General features: G+C 39.9%; 1 protein-coding gene across 4 annotated transcripts in view; it reads left to right on the forward strand.

The window, feature by feature from the left end:
* The window catches only part of Ppp1r12b (protein phosphatase 1 regulatory subunit 12B), a 209,717-nt gene that overhangs the window by 121,939 nt on the left and 72,640 nt on the right, over positions 1 to 15,138 (forward strand). For all 4 annotated transcript variants that reach the window (XM_057769525.1, XM_057769521.1, XM_057769522.1 and 1 more), the window contains one exon: positions 975 to 1,016. In XM_057769525.1, the coding sequence (XP_057625508.1) occupies positions 975 to 1,016 (42 nt within the window). The remainder of the gene's footprint in view (positions 1 to 974; positions 1,017 to 15,138) is intronic.

Raw genomic sequence — 15,138 nt, forward strand, 5'->3', positions numbered from 1 at the left:
GTGTGAGCCACCATGTGGTTGCTGGGAATTGAACTCAGGACCTTTGGAAGAGCAGGCAATGCTCTTAACCACTGAGCCATCTCTCCAGCCCCTAAAAAATGTTTTTAAAAGAATTTCAGGGCTGGAGAGATGGCTCAGTGGTTAAGAGCATTGTCTGCCCTTCCAAAGGTCCTGAGTTCAGTTCCCCCCAGCAACCACATGGTGGCTTACAACCATCTGTAATGAGGTCTGGTGCCCTCTTCTGGCCTGCAGATATGCACACAGACAGAATATTGTATACATAATAAATAAATAAATATTTTTTAAAAAAAGAATTTCAAAGGATTTAAAATCTGTAAATTGACACAGGTTTAAAATGAGTCAGTTTTACCTTTCTGTAGGGTAAAGGATCAAATAGAGAACAGGTCCCCAGTGCTTACTAAGCACAAACACACAGTACTTCAATGCATTCCCTTTATAACTGCTTCTAACCTTCCCATTCAAGCCTGTTACTGGCATGTTTTAAACCAAGTGACCAATACCGTAAACCAGAAGCCCCTGGTTCCTAATGACCCACATGAAAACTAGGTAAAACTGCAGCAAGACAAGAAATATAGCAGTAGTCACCCCTCGTTTCAAACAGACTTGTAGCAAAGATGCATTGCCCTGAACTCGAGGCCTCACAGATACTAGTCAAACAAACTCTTCACCAATAAGCTGCATTCCTAGACCGCAGGGTGACAGTGTTTGACAGAGTGAAATGAAGTCTTGCTTTTTGAAAAAATACCTTTTAACCAACTGTGGTTGGTTTGACATTTTTTACCAGGGTGATATTTCGAAGCCCCCTGCCTGTGAAAGTGGCAATAGTGGCATCTCTTTCAGTTTTCATTGCCCATGGTTGAAACGCCAAGAGGTGTGATTGATAGGAACTGACCTTGTTTTCAGAGAGGTCTGTGGCTATGATCCTTTTGTTTTTCCTCCCCTTTCTATTTCAGGAGGATGAAACAGATGTGTCTGAAGAGGTCAAAGAAGCATGGGTAAGTGACACACTGGTGACACAGTCCCTTTGGGTTCAGCCTTGCTCCTTGGCACAGGAGATGAGCAGATCTATGTGAATGTGGACAGAGGGTGAAGACGAGCCTTGCTCTGAGCAGTGTGACAGGGGCTTGTTGGGGCCTCTTTTTCCTGTGTGGTAGCACTGCCATGCTCCTGAACGACTTTCCAGTGCCTACTGTGCTGGCTGCCAGGCATTGACACCGACACAGGTGCCACATTTGTCCCTTGAATATTACTGGATTGGATAAAGTACTTGGAAATCTTTGGAAGAGAAGTAAAAAGTGATGCCAGTTCCTAATGATTCTCTTCTAACAGAGAACATAAACCTTGAGGCATTTAAAAGTTATTTATATTTGTCTTTGAAGTGAGGGTAAGCACCTCACCTCTTTTGTAACTTGACCTTTTGAAGCCTGGCATCCAACTCCTCTTGGCACTGGAAAGCCTACACCCACCATCCCTCCTCTGAGCTACTTTTAAACCTCTAAACACTGGGGCATTATTTGCAGGAAAGAGGGAATTTGGTTTTTACCAAATTAATACAAATCTTTGTGCTTTACTTTTCAAAGCATATAAAATGATAGCCTTTTAGTACCATACAGTTTATTATTGTACATTTATTCTCAGAATATATTTAATGATCTTTAGAGAAAATCAACAACTAGTTCATTTTTATCAGTAGAAACATAAGTAACAAATTTTCATTGTTCTCTCTAAATAGATAAGATCCCAAGTGGTAACTGTATTGTGGTATATGTTTGCAACCCCTTATGAGTCCATGGCAGGAGCATCACAAGTTTTTTGGTTTTGAGGTTGTGTGTGTGTTTCCTGTTGTGTGTTGATAGATAGGTATGGATGCACTTGCGTATGTATGCACATGTTGATGGGGACCAGAGGTCAACATCAGGTAATTTCTTCAACTAGTCTCACCGTAGTATTTGAGAAAGGATCTCTCACTGAACCTGGAGCTCTTTAATTGGGCTAGACAGATTGGTTAGCAAATTCTATGGATCCTCCTGTCTTCCACCTCCCAAGTGCGGAGATTACAGGTATGCAGTACTGTCTGGCCTTTTTATATAGGTGCTAAGAATATGACCTCTGGTCCACTTTACTATCTAAGCTATCTCCAGCTACTGTATGATAAATTTAAGGCTAGACTGATCTATGTTGTGAGATCTTGTCTTAAATGTGGGTGGTAATTAATGATAACATGGGTAAGAATTGTCTACCTTGATTGATGTTGAGACTTTATGTAATAAAGATGAGTTGAGTTGTTAAGAAATAACACATAAAATCCCTTGAAATCCAAGCAATGGTGGTGCATGCATTTAATCCTGGTATTTAGGAGGCAAAGGCAGGTGAATCTCTGAGTTTGAGGCCAGTTTGAAAAACTAAACAAAACAAAACAAAAAATCCCCTGGAGCAGAAGTGAGTGAGTGTGTGTGTGTGTTTGTGTGTATGTGTGCGTGTGTGAGAGAGCGAGAGACAGAGATTGTGTTTGTATGTCTGCAACTTTCTAGATCCTTTAGGGCAGTGGTTCTCAACTTTCCTAATGCTGTGACCCTTTAATACAGTTCCTCATGTTATGGTGACCCCTCAACCACAAAAGTAATTTTGTTGCTATTTCAGAACTGTGATTTTGCTACTGCTATGAGTCATAAATATCTGTGTTTTACAATGATATTAGGCGACCTTTGTGAAAGGCTCATTTAACCCCCAAAGGGATCACGACCCCCAGGTTCAGAACTGCTGCTTTAAGGGGTTTGAAAAGGCTTTTGGAGACAGAAAAGTTCTTTTGTGGAACTATGCTTAAACAGAGAATCTGAGTAATAGATTGCAAAGCCCTGGAAAGGACCATAATCCCTATAGGGTTAATACAGGCCATTGAGAGCCAGGGAATTACAAGGGAAGTTTTGTAATCATAGAATGTGTTGTTAGTAAAAACCTTTCTGTGCTAAACTAATTGGCACTGGAAAAATCCAAGCCCAGGGTACGAAGCAAGAAGAATTAAAATGGTCTTTGATACAGTGCTTCTTAGGGAATTTCATTTTAAGTTTGTTGGGTTAAAGCCATGGAAGGGACTTTCTGGTTTTGTGTAAGAAAGCATGAACTGTTAGGGTTTGACATAGAGGTCATTTGTCAGACTAAAGAATATTCCATTTATCCAATTATTTGTGGCATCTACTAGTGTTTCCCATATGTCAGGTAGACTCCATCTTAATCTCAGCAAGTGATAAGCAGCCTGATACCTCTAGATGGATACCTTTGCATGTGTGTAGATAAGCTAGGGTTGGTCCAAGCACTTGCCAGGAGGTGCTGTTCCCCAGTAATACTCAGTTCTGCAAAGGAAAGGCTATAGATGAGTCGGCCTAGCTGAGGCTGCCTTTTAAAAAAGTCTTATGTTTGCTTGTTCCTTTACTTGTTTGTTTTCCTTCCTGTTGTACTCCTTACTAATGCTAGTAGGCATTATCCATATGGGCCCACAGAAGTATCTGATGATGACCCAGAATAAATTGCTACAATCCTACCTAAAGATAGTCAGTAGTATCTAGTGACTCCTAGGACTCTTAGGACTCTTTCCTATGCCATACTGTCCTTCCATTAACAGTAAAGTTGATTTGTCTCTGTAGCAACTGATGTGCCCATCAAAAGGGGGACATTCTGTTGAAGTAGCACTGTAGCTAATCAGTATGGATACTGTGAGAAGCCAGGGCAGTTCCTTCCTCTCTTATTATTGGCTCATTGAAATTCTCTCTGCTATTGAGGTTGTACTAGCTTCTCTCTATTTCTAGAGTGGTAATACCTATTGCTTTTAAAGTTGACTCCCCCCAAGACTCTGACATCTATTTTTCAACCGAAATACTATTTATAAGCAATAAAATATATAAATTTAAAAATGTACCATTTGGGGAATCTTGACATGTAACTACCACCCAGCAGAATATAGAACTTTTTCCTCACCTCATAAAGTTCTTTTTTGTCCCTTTCCAGTCAATCCATTGACCCATGAAGTAATCATTTTTTCTGATTGTCACCGTAATTTTGTATGAACTCATCCAGCGATGTTTAATTTTAAGAAGCAAATTTCAGTGGTTATTATCACTACTATATTCTTCCACTTGGGAGTAGAGCAAAATGATTTCCAAATATGACTCTTTATTGTTTTTCTGAGTATTTTGAAAAATTCCTCAGTGTCTCACCATGTGCCAATAGCAACTGCATGGCTGAGAAGTCCTTCTGTGTAACCGAAGCCCTGCTGACATCACTAGAATCCATTTCCTCTTTTAGGACTTATGAAAATGAAACTAATATTTAGTTACAAACAAGATTCATGGCCCAGGATAGCACTGATGTTTTCTCATGTGCAGAGTAGATGGTAAAGGGGTGAGTCACATGTTGTTCTCGTGACCATAGGGGCACAGTGAGGAGTCTGGGGACCTTGCTTAAGCTCAGCAGAGTAAATGGTTAGGGTCCAAACCTACCCCATTTGTAAATCCACCAGCTAGTGAAACTGACAAAGAATATATAATTTGAAATTTTCTTACCTCTCTGACAGATATCTTTAAAACAATTCTGTTTCATTATCCACAGTAGGTACTTGACAGGTAATCTCTGGAAATCTTTAGATATCTTTTGTATTACTAAGTGAAAAAATGAATTTAAATGTTAATATAAGTGTCTTTATATTCAGGAATATGCTCAATGAACGGTAGTCCTCCTTTATCCATGGGGAGTGTTTTCCAAGATGAGGGGTGGGAGGCTGCCTAAAATTGTGGTAGAACTGTCCAGTACATGTACTGTGTTTTCTCGTACGTACCTGTGTTGAGTTTTAACCTGAAAATCAGTTACTGTGTGCTGAGTAAAATGACCAACATCACTACTCTTATATTTTCAGGACATTACTTAGTAAAATAAGGATGACTTGAACACAAGCACTACAATCTTGATGTCTTAAAGGGTGATCTGATCGCTAAGAAGGCTCCTAAATGACCAGGTTCTGGACAAAGAGATGATTCATGTTTCAGGCAGGACAGAGCAGGGTGGTGTAAGATTTTATCACACTACTTAAAACAAGACACATTTTTTAAATATATGAATTGGCTATTCTGAAATTTCCATTTAACCTCTTCAAGCAGTCTGACTGAGTAGTTAAACCCATGGAAAGCAGAACTGCAGAAGAGGTTTGGGTAGCTGTTGTAGCAGTGACAGTCTAGAGTGCTCTGGCCTGAGCAACTGTAGGCACACTTGAACCCTCCCTCTCCGTCTGTTCCTACCTTCCATGGGCACACTTGAACCCTCTCTGTTCCTACCTTCATCTTTGGCCTGTTTTTTTTTTTTTTTTTTTGGTTTTTCGAGACAGGGTTTCTCTGTGGTTTTGGAGCCTGTCCTGGAACTAGCTCTTGTAGACCAGGCTGGTCTCGAACTCATAGAGATCCGCCTGCCTCTGCCTCCCGAGTGCTGGGATTAAAGGCGTGTGCCACCACAGCCCGGCTTGGCCTGTTTTTTATGTGACATGAAGTTTGCTTGTTTCCCATCTTCTGGGGGCAGTCTGTTCCCAGCCCAACCTTGTATATAACTGACTTCATCACTAGAGGGCACAAGTAATCAGCAGAGAAGATGTTTGTGAGCAAGCAGAAGGATGCCTTAAAATGAAGCAGAATCACAGACACTGCTTTGCTTTTAAAGACTTGTTAAATAAGCCAGTTCAATATAGAAAAGGCGTTTTCCTTATAATCCTTTGTATCATGAGCTACAAGATAATGTACAGATAACTTGGTTCAAGAACCTAATCCCACAGTTAAGAAAACTAAGACCCAAAGAGGCATATTATTTGGAGACATGAATTCTCTGTGTGATCCTATGCCTGCATCAGGAATCTTTTTATGTGTCAATATGACACAGACCTGAAAATATGGCTTATATTTTTGTCATACCATGTTTATCCATTTATTTTTTGACCTAGCAGGTTACATGTTTGAATTGATCTGCTATTAGCTTCTGACCTCCTTGAGTGAAGGAACATCTTAAGAACTTACAAGCTATTTGCAGAGTAGCAAAATTCAGTGGGTGAGGACATCGCCATTCTTCTGCTGTTCCGTTTGTTTGTTTGTTTGTTCTTTCAAGACAGGGTTTCTCTGTAGCTTTGGTGCCTGTCCTGGAACTAGCTCTTGTAGACCAGACTGGCCTTGAACTCACAGAGATCTGCCTGCCTCTGCCTCCAGAGTGCTGGGATTAAAAGAGCGTGCTACCACCTCCTGGCTTCTTCTGCTGTTCTTGACATAGATGGGTAGCTATTTCTGTCAGGAAGTAAGAATTAACATCCTTTTATTAGGAAATTTCACTCCCACCTGTAATTCCTTGAAGCTCCTTAAGAGAATCAGATGATACCCAATCTGAACAAATTAATTGAAACTTTACCCTCTAGGTAAGGAGTAGAGCTGTCTTAATCCTGAATGGAACTGATAGATTAAATTAATAACCACTCCTAAAATGCATTGTTAATTTATGTATTCAAGGTACCTGGCTATTGTAGATAACTGTTGACCTGCTAGTGGAAAGATCCACTGGTAAGGTGCTCTAGAAGAGGTAAGCAATTTAATGTAGGCAGTTTCCAACCGAATAAAAGAGAGAACAAGTTAAATTTGCTGCCATGGCTTAGTTCTGAATGTTAACAGGAAATCAATGCCCCAGAAATGTCTGTAATGAGAACCACTAAATTCATTTTGTATTTTGAGCTGACTCCCTCTTGTTTGAATATTCCTTTCACTCAGTAAGTGCTCTTATGTACCATTTGTGGTGAGGCATTTTTCTAGAGTCTGGGAATATGACAATAAACAAAAAGTTCTGTTCTTGTAGAATTTACTTTCCACCAAGAGAGACTGGCAATAAATAAATACTTAAAGTAAATAGATGATAAATGCTATTTAAAAAACAGAGCAAAGATGAACAGAAGTGTCACATGGACTGTAACTTCACATTATAAATAGAGCAATCAGGTTAGGCAGCATTGACAGAAGATTTGAGTGTAGACTAAAGGATATGAGATGGGAAACTATATTGGACAGATGAAGGTAGGGTGAGGAACACACCCAAGGACCCCTCGGCAGGTGTGCCCTGCATGTTTGAGGACAGGTTGAGAAAACAAATGTGTTTAGAGCAGAATGAACAAAAGGGAAGACAGATTGAACTATGGCATTGTAACAGCTTCAGCGTTTGCTTTGCAGATGTGGGTACCTGTTAGAAGGTTTTTTTCCACACCAGAGTAATGTGCTTACTTGTATTTTATTAATTCTGATGCCATATTGGAGAAGATACTCTGAGGGGAAAGCAATGGAAGCAATAATATCAGTTAGGAGGCTGCTCCCATAATACAGGAAACAGTGGATGAAGGTGGTTTAGGACCAAGGATGGCAGAAAGATTCTGAAGAGTTGTATTCAGGATGTATTTTGAAATTGGAACCACCTAGATTTACTGTTGGTTTGAAAATAGTATGAAGATAAAAAGTGAAGGTTGGCACCAAAGCTTTTAGCAACATCATCCCTAAGGGTGAGTTTCACGGCTGAGATAGAGAATGCTATAGCAGGAACAGATCTGGTAGAAGAAAGGCATCTATTTGGGACAGAGTGCTAGGCACACCAAGTTCAACTAGAAATGTCAAGAGAGCAGTTGAATGTGCATCTAGAGTTCAAGTTAGAGTCCAGGCTGGATTTATAAACTTGGTTGTCAGTAAACGTACAGATCATCACTAAAACCATGAACTTGAGTGCAGTCACCAGAATAACTTCAGGGACCAAAGACAAAACTCTGGAGCACTCTGAGAACTGTCATGGGAGGCTAGCCTTGGCTATGAGTGAAACAAAACAACAGTGCAATAAGTTGTTGTGGTTTTGTTCTTTACCATGTTTTTTAGTTGTATAGTGTTTTTTTAAAGATTTATTTATTTATTATGTATACAGCATTCTGCCTGCATGTTTGCCTGCACACCTAAAGAGGGCACCAGATTTCATCATAGATGGTTGTAAGCCACCATGTGGTTGCTGGGAATTGAACTTAGGACCTCTGGAAGAGCAGCCAGTGCTCTTAACCTCTGAGCCATCTCTCCAGCCCCCGTTGTGTAGTGTTACTACCCATACAATCTGCTTGGCCTTTTTATCAAAGAGGGGTAAGAGAGCTGCATCCCCCAGAGCCTCTGTTGACACCTTTGGAATAAAGACCACTGCCTCTCTACCTTGAACCTGTTCTAAAAGAATTACAAGGGGCTTTGCTGAATAACCAGGGAAATTGTTGAGATGACTCACCCCTGAGTCCCCTTTGCTTTGTCTTATTTTTCTCAGCTTTATTGTATTTTTTTTTTATTAACTAGCTCTTCCCATTTTCTAATGTGAGGGAGAAAACCTCTCTTTTAACTATTCCTCTCTTTAAGAATTCCCAGCTGTCTCACACATCTGCTGCCCGATGACGATTCGGATGTGAGGCTGGCTGCTGTAGAACAGTAATCTGACCGGATTTCGGTGCAGTTACCTGGTTTGGCAGTAGTCCAAGAAGGGGTCCAGGAACAGCCCACCAGGAGAGAAAAAAGGAAACCTAGCCAGTGGGGCAGTGACTCTGGCCACATGTAGCTCTGCACCACAGGCAAACAGCTTTTTTGTGAATTTGTACCCAAAAAGTTGGGCACCAAATATAGCACAAATTCTAGTTGTTCTTAATAATAAAAACTCGGAGTCAGCTTTAGGGGTTAATGCTGAAGATCAGAGAAGCAAAACGGCTAGCCACTAGAGTTCTTACCTCTACCAATGCTCAGACCAAAAGAGCGATCCCGTTCTTAGACTGCATCCGCAGACTGACTGCGTTCGCAGACTGACTGTCTAGACGCTGGCCTCTGACTGCACTGAACTCCTGTCTTCTCCCACCTTATATTCCTCTCTCCACCAGTCATATCATGCCTGTCTCTACCTTCCTAGTGCTGAGATTAAAGGTGTGTGATCCCAGCTGCTGTGATCACCTTTGTGTGAGATCTGTTTCTCTTGACTGGATCAATTTCGTGTGGCCCAGGGTGGCCTTGAGCTAACAGAAATCAGTCTGCCTCTGTCTCCTGAGTCCTGGGATTAAATATGTGTGCCACCACTCCCAGATTTCTGGTGGCTTAGCTCTGCGCTCTAATCTTTAGGCAAACTTCATTTGTTAAAACACAAACAAAATATCACCACAATTTCACGTATGAAGCTTTTTTTTGAGAAGCATTTATTTCTAGATGCTACTGAATTTTAAACTTTATTTTATCTTGTGGTGGCTCAAATGGCCATCATAGATTGAGTTTAGAACTGAACAACTTCAAAGCTATTGTGCTAACCATCTCATTTTGAAGATAACCAAGCCAATTCAGTGGCTCAGTGGGCAAAAGTACTTGCCACAAGAATCTGACGACCCAAGTTCAATCCCCAGAACCCACAGTAAAAGAAGAGAATAAACTCCCAGAAGTTGTCCTCTGATCCCTATATGTACCCTGTAGCACTTAAAGGCCCACACACTTTTCTCCGTCATACGTACATACAGCGGCTCAGAGATGAACTAATGCAAGGATGGTGGCATTCCATTCCCTGTTCACTCTCACACTGCTTTGTGTCTTTCTGTCTGTTGTTTTTCATGCATCTCAGACTGCTCTGACAGGTATGCTAGAATAGAAGCTAAGTACAGAGCCAGAAACAACGTTCTCTGCATGTGAATTCCAACTCAACTGTTTTAGATAAGTACTTCTCTTTGCTTCAGTTTCCTCATTTATAAACTAGAGATAGTTATAGTAGTGTTTGACTTACGTTATGAAAACGAAGCTAGTACATATAAGTTATTGGTGATTCCTAAGTTTCTAAATCAGTCTAGAACATGGATTTTGGAACTTCCATCATCCTTTAGAATCATGTGATTGTAAAATTATCTACTAATATTCCCTTAAAGAAAAAAATTGGAGAGTTGAGAAACAGCTTAGATTCCTCTGTGACTCTAACAGGACTGTTTTATTGTTGTTAGTTTGTTTTTAAGTCAGGGCCTCACCATAGAGCCCAGGCAGCTCCTCCACCCTCCTTCCCGAGTACTGGGATTACAGACATACCACCACACCTGGCTTTCTGAGACATTTTGAGGATATTTTTAGGAATTGCTAAGGTAGAGAAGGAAAAAGGAATGTGTAGAAAAGAACAGGACTAAATGTTTCAAATTTCACTCAGAATCCCTTGAGCTCCCAAGCAAATCAAATCCTCTACTGATTTTTTTTTGTGGGTCAAGCCACCTTGCATTGTTATCCCCAAATTGCTGTTGTGTCTTTGCTTTTCTCTGGATTTTCAAGTAATTCTTTCTAAACAGTTCTTTACTAGTCTTCTCCTACCCCCTGTCTAGATGAATTTGTACTATGTTGCTCATCTTTCACAAGTGCTCCTGGCTATTTGCTGAATCTTCTCTCCCAAGCAGTGTTTTTTTTAGTCTTGTTACTTAATCTCATGAAGTACCTTTGTCTGCTCATTCTCTACCCAGGCAGTTTCTTGGCCTTTCTCCTTTTAGGTAAAATCCTAGGTCTGTTTTGCTTTTTCCTCTCTATTGGGGCCTGATTGCCTAATATGGTAAGGTATTTCCCAGACAAGACTGCACTCTTGAGCTGGAACAACAGCTTGCCTGAGTTTAGAGACACGGTAGGTAAGCTATCAGATAGAGCTAGTTATTTATGTAGTAAAGTCATGTTTTTATAGGACACCATATAGCAACCACAACCTTTTTTTTTCTTGGTAGGCTTTTCTCTTGCTCTTAACCAAGTTAAAAAAAATAATAAAATACAGATTTTCTTCACTCAACTTCTTTATCTTTTGACAGATAAGGAGAAGAATAAATATATAAAAGTACTCAAAATGAGAGATTTTTGAGATGTCCAAGAAATTTGATAACATGATAGTGTTCATAGGACTTTTTTGAAATAGAGATAGATTTAATAAGCAACGACTGTTATGAGCTGTTCTCTGGGAGGCCGCCCCGGGGAGTTGGCAGCATTCTGTGTGTAAAATAGCAAGCTGTCCCAGGTTTGTGCAGTTTGCGACGATGGCAGTTGAGAGCAGAGAATAGAGCTGGATAAGTGGCAGTCAACCAGCTCTGTCTGGGAAGTTGCTTGCCATCCATTGTGCACTGAAGACTCTTCCCTCATGGCCTCCGCCACCCTGACCTGGAAGGCTCTTTGCTCTCACTGTACATTCACGCTTGTTTCGCAACTGTAGTTTCTTAAAATACTGCAGATGCTAGGGTTTTCTATATATGGATTGCGCCTTGCTCTAGCCCAGGCTGCATAAACCATCTCAAGAACAAAGTTCCTTTTTGGCATCTTTCTTTTATGAGCTCCATTAATTTTAGGCCATGCTGTTGCCAAGGGAATCTCAGTAATCAAAGCTCACATGGACTCCTTGGAAACCCTGTAAGTTTGGACCCAGAGTCATGTTACATCAGTGAATTCTACTCTAATCAGAAATCTTTCTAAAGATTGAATAAACTGATCTTCAAGGTAAAATGTTTGGGCTTCTTTTAAATGTCTTATTTTAAAATGTGGAAGATTTTCCCAACTATTAGGGAAAGTTAATTAATCTCTTGACCTTTCCCTCTTCTACTTTTCTTCTTTCTGCCTCCAGTTGCTCGCAAAGCATCAGTTCATATTAGAACCTGTAACCTTATGTGTTTTTGTGGAGGGACACTCATGAGCATGAAATTCAGAGTAGAGGGGTTTTCTGGTTATAAAATAGGTAATACACTTCATTAGAGAAAATTTATGAAGTACAAAAGTGTGAAACTGGTTCTCAGGAGCGCAGGAGTCTTTCCAGAGGCAGTTGTAAAAGTGCCATATTTTCGGGGGACATGGTGCTGGGGGAGTGTGTGTGCACTTACTGGGAGGAGGCAAAGGGACTGTCTGTGGTGCTCCTTAAGAAACACTTCCCTAGAAAGTCTCGGAGGAGTCTGGAATTAAAATCATCTTATGTATAAGCTCAGTGGGTAAGGACAGTTCTAAAAATTGAGGTATCACACAAATTAGAGAGAAACCACACTTAGATTTACTCACCCCTGATGACTGTGTCACTTGGCTAAAGGAGGCATTTACAAAAAGTTCTGCATCTTCATTTGATAGTAATTATCTGAAGTAGCCAAATCTTTGGCTTCTTCATTATGCCTCATAATATTATTGACCCAAGAATTACACTATATACATATATATATACACACACACATATATATATACACTACTATATTATATGTGCATGCATGTATGTGTGTGTGTTATATTTTTAAAATTTATTTGGTAGAGGTGTAGCTCAGAAAAGAGGGGCATGAGGCTGGTTAAATTCCTACTACTATACAATGTGTGTGCATGATGATATGTATTTCATTATAGATTAATCTACTTTTGTTTATTTTAATGGTTTTTAGCTAAATTTTATTATTTCATTTCCAAACAGTAAAGGTGAGGGTATTAAAATATTTGCCATAAAAAGATAATTTCTTCTGACACAAAGAATAAGAAAAAATTGTGGCCATATTATTTAGACGACATTATTACCATGCTGATGAATTGGGCTGGGGAAATAGCTCAGTGAGTAATAATAGCACCTGCTGCCAAACCTTGGACCAGCTGAATTTGATGCCTTGAACCCACATGGTAAAAGGAGAGACTTGACTCTCTTACAGGTTGTCCTCTGACTCCCACACATGTGACATTGTTTGTGGGCTTCCAAACATATATATGCACACAGTCAAGTAAAGAAGTAAAGAAATTTGAAAACACACTTTGATGAAATTTCTGTTTGTGTTTTCCCAAAGTGCTTCTATTTTTTAGTGCATATTTAAAATCAACTTAATGATATTCTTGAAAGAAGGATCATTTTCTACTTGAACATTCCTGAGACCCCATCATTACTGTGATGACAGTTTCAGAAGGTCGTCTTCAAAGCACTTGGGTTCAAGTCTTTTATCAAAGTAGCAGTCATCTGATGGCTTTGATCATAAAAGAGCTTCCAGGAATAATTGTTCCCCTTTGAGTTGGAGTCTAAGGATTGCCTTGGTTACCAAAGTATTCATTTCTTCTCTTGATAGCATGGCTAGAGAGCCTTAACCATGGCTTAGACTTAGCTAATACTAGAGTTCTAGCCCTGTGATTGAGGTTGAAAGCTTAGTGTGGGATTTGAAGCCCCTTCTCAGCAAATGGAGTGTTTATAGATTTACCCCACCAGGAATGTTAAGCTTGTGGCACTAACAGATGTTACTTGTAGAAGTGCTATTTTGTTTTAGATAGGACCTAAAAGATTGGCTAGTTAAAATGTAAAGGGGAATGGTTAGAAGTTACCAGCTTTAATGTTTCTCCTACCATCTTGTCGTCAATCAGGCATATTTAAGAATTAGATAACAGCCATTTAGGAGCATGAATCTCTTCATAGGGAAACCATAGTTTCTTATCCAAACATGGTCCTTTATACTGCATAGATGTTTATACAGAAGTGCCCTAACAGAGTGTGCGCTTTTAAAAATGCTGGATTTTTGTATGCTTTAGAATTTTAAAAATGTTTTGTTATAAACTTAAAACTCTTATACCCTATACCATGTCCATGGTTTTGGCTACAGAGCCGAAAGAAGGTGCATTTTAAACATACTTCAGCTAAACCAAAGCACTGTGGGTCTGTTATCTATAGTTATCAGTTACTTGGCTGCTATTGCTTTATACCAGCTACTAAAATACTTATTGAAGTGTGGGACTCACAGCTCTTACTATGCTTCTGGAAAATTCTTCTAAGGTAATAGGAACATTTTAAGAGAAAAGTAACATGTTTGGATATTGTGTCACCAAGTAAAAGTTTATGCTCTAGGGTAGCATTTTTTACCTAGGAATTCTTGCCAAGTGGGTGAGTAGCTGGACTGTCTGCTGTGATTGAATGATCAGTTTCTCATCTGCTCAATTATCAGGTATGTTGAAGAGTCAACACTGCCTTTCTGAGGTCTATCAGTCTTCTTGTAAATTAGCTAGTGTTATCTACTTTGGGGGATACTGAGCATGTGATAACTGCTCACATCATCTGTTACAATGAGAAAGCAGCTATAGCAAACTTCCCAGTTAGTGGGAGTGGCCATGTCCCAACCAAAATTTATTTATAAAAGCAAGCTGGTAGACTGGGTTTGACACAATTTGATGGCCTCTATCATTGAGTTACTGGTTCAGATAGTGTTTCCTGTTGTCAGTATGACTCCTGGAATGAGGTTTGGTTTTGTTTTTTGTCATTTGGGCACCTGTCGCAATTAATCTTTTGGTTCTTTCAACAGTTTGCAGAGAAAGGAAAGTCATGTGTTTGCTTGGATATGTGTTGTTAGTCTTTACTTGGAAAAGCATTGAAGAGACACTTCTGAATAAGAGAATGAAGAGGAAAGGGAGGTGTTTTCATTTTGTGTTAAATGTAGTGTCTCATGGTCGGAGCTGTTGCTCAATTGGTACAGTTCTTACACAGCATGCATGAATCCCTGGGTTCAATTCCCACACCAAATAAACCTTATGTAGAGGTGCTCACTTATAATCTTAGCACTTGGGAAGTGTAGGCAGGAGGATCAGAAGCTAAAGGTTATCTTCAGATACATAGTGAAGTGGAGGCTAGCATGAGCTACATGAGACCCTGGAATAATAATAATTATAACATAGTTTGTTGACAGAGATCTGCAGCCATTCAGGCCTAAAGAACACACAGGGGTCTATATCAATTGTAAACTGGTTGGCCTATTCGCTCAGGCTTCTTATTAACTCTTACATCCTACATTAACCCATAATTCTTGTCTATGTCAGCCACATGGCTTGGTACCTATTATCAGCGAGCGATTTTCATCTTGCTTCCTCTGCATCTGGGTGATGATTGCAGATTGAACCTTTCCTCTTCTCAGAATTATCCTCTTCTAGTTTCCCCGCTTATACTTCCTGCCTGGCTACTGGCCAATCAGCATTTTATTAAACCAATACAAGTAACAAATCAATACAGGGTACAAGACCATTGTCCCACAGCAATAGTTCGTTTATTCTACCTCTGTTCATTGCCTTTGGAGGAGAAAGAAGT

This window comes from Chionomys nivalis, chromosome 5 (assembly GCF_950005125.1).
Source record: "Chionomys nivalis chromosome 5, mChiNiv1.1, whole genome shotgun sequence".
Lineage (NCBI taxonomy): Eukaryota > Metazoa > Chordata > Mammalia > Rodentia > Cricetidae > Chionomys > Chionomys nivalis.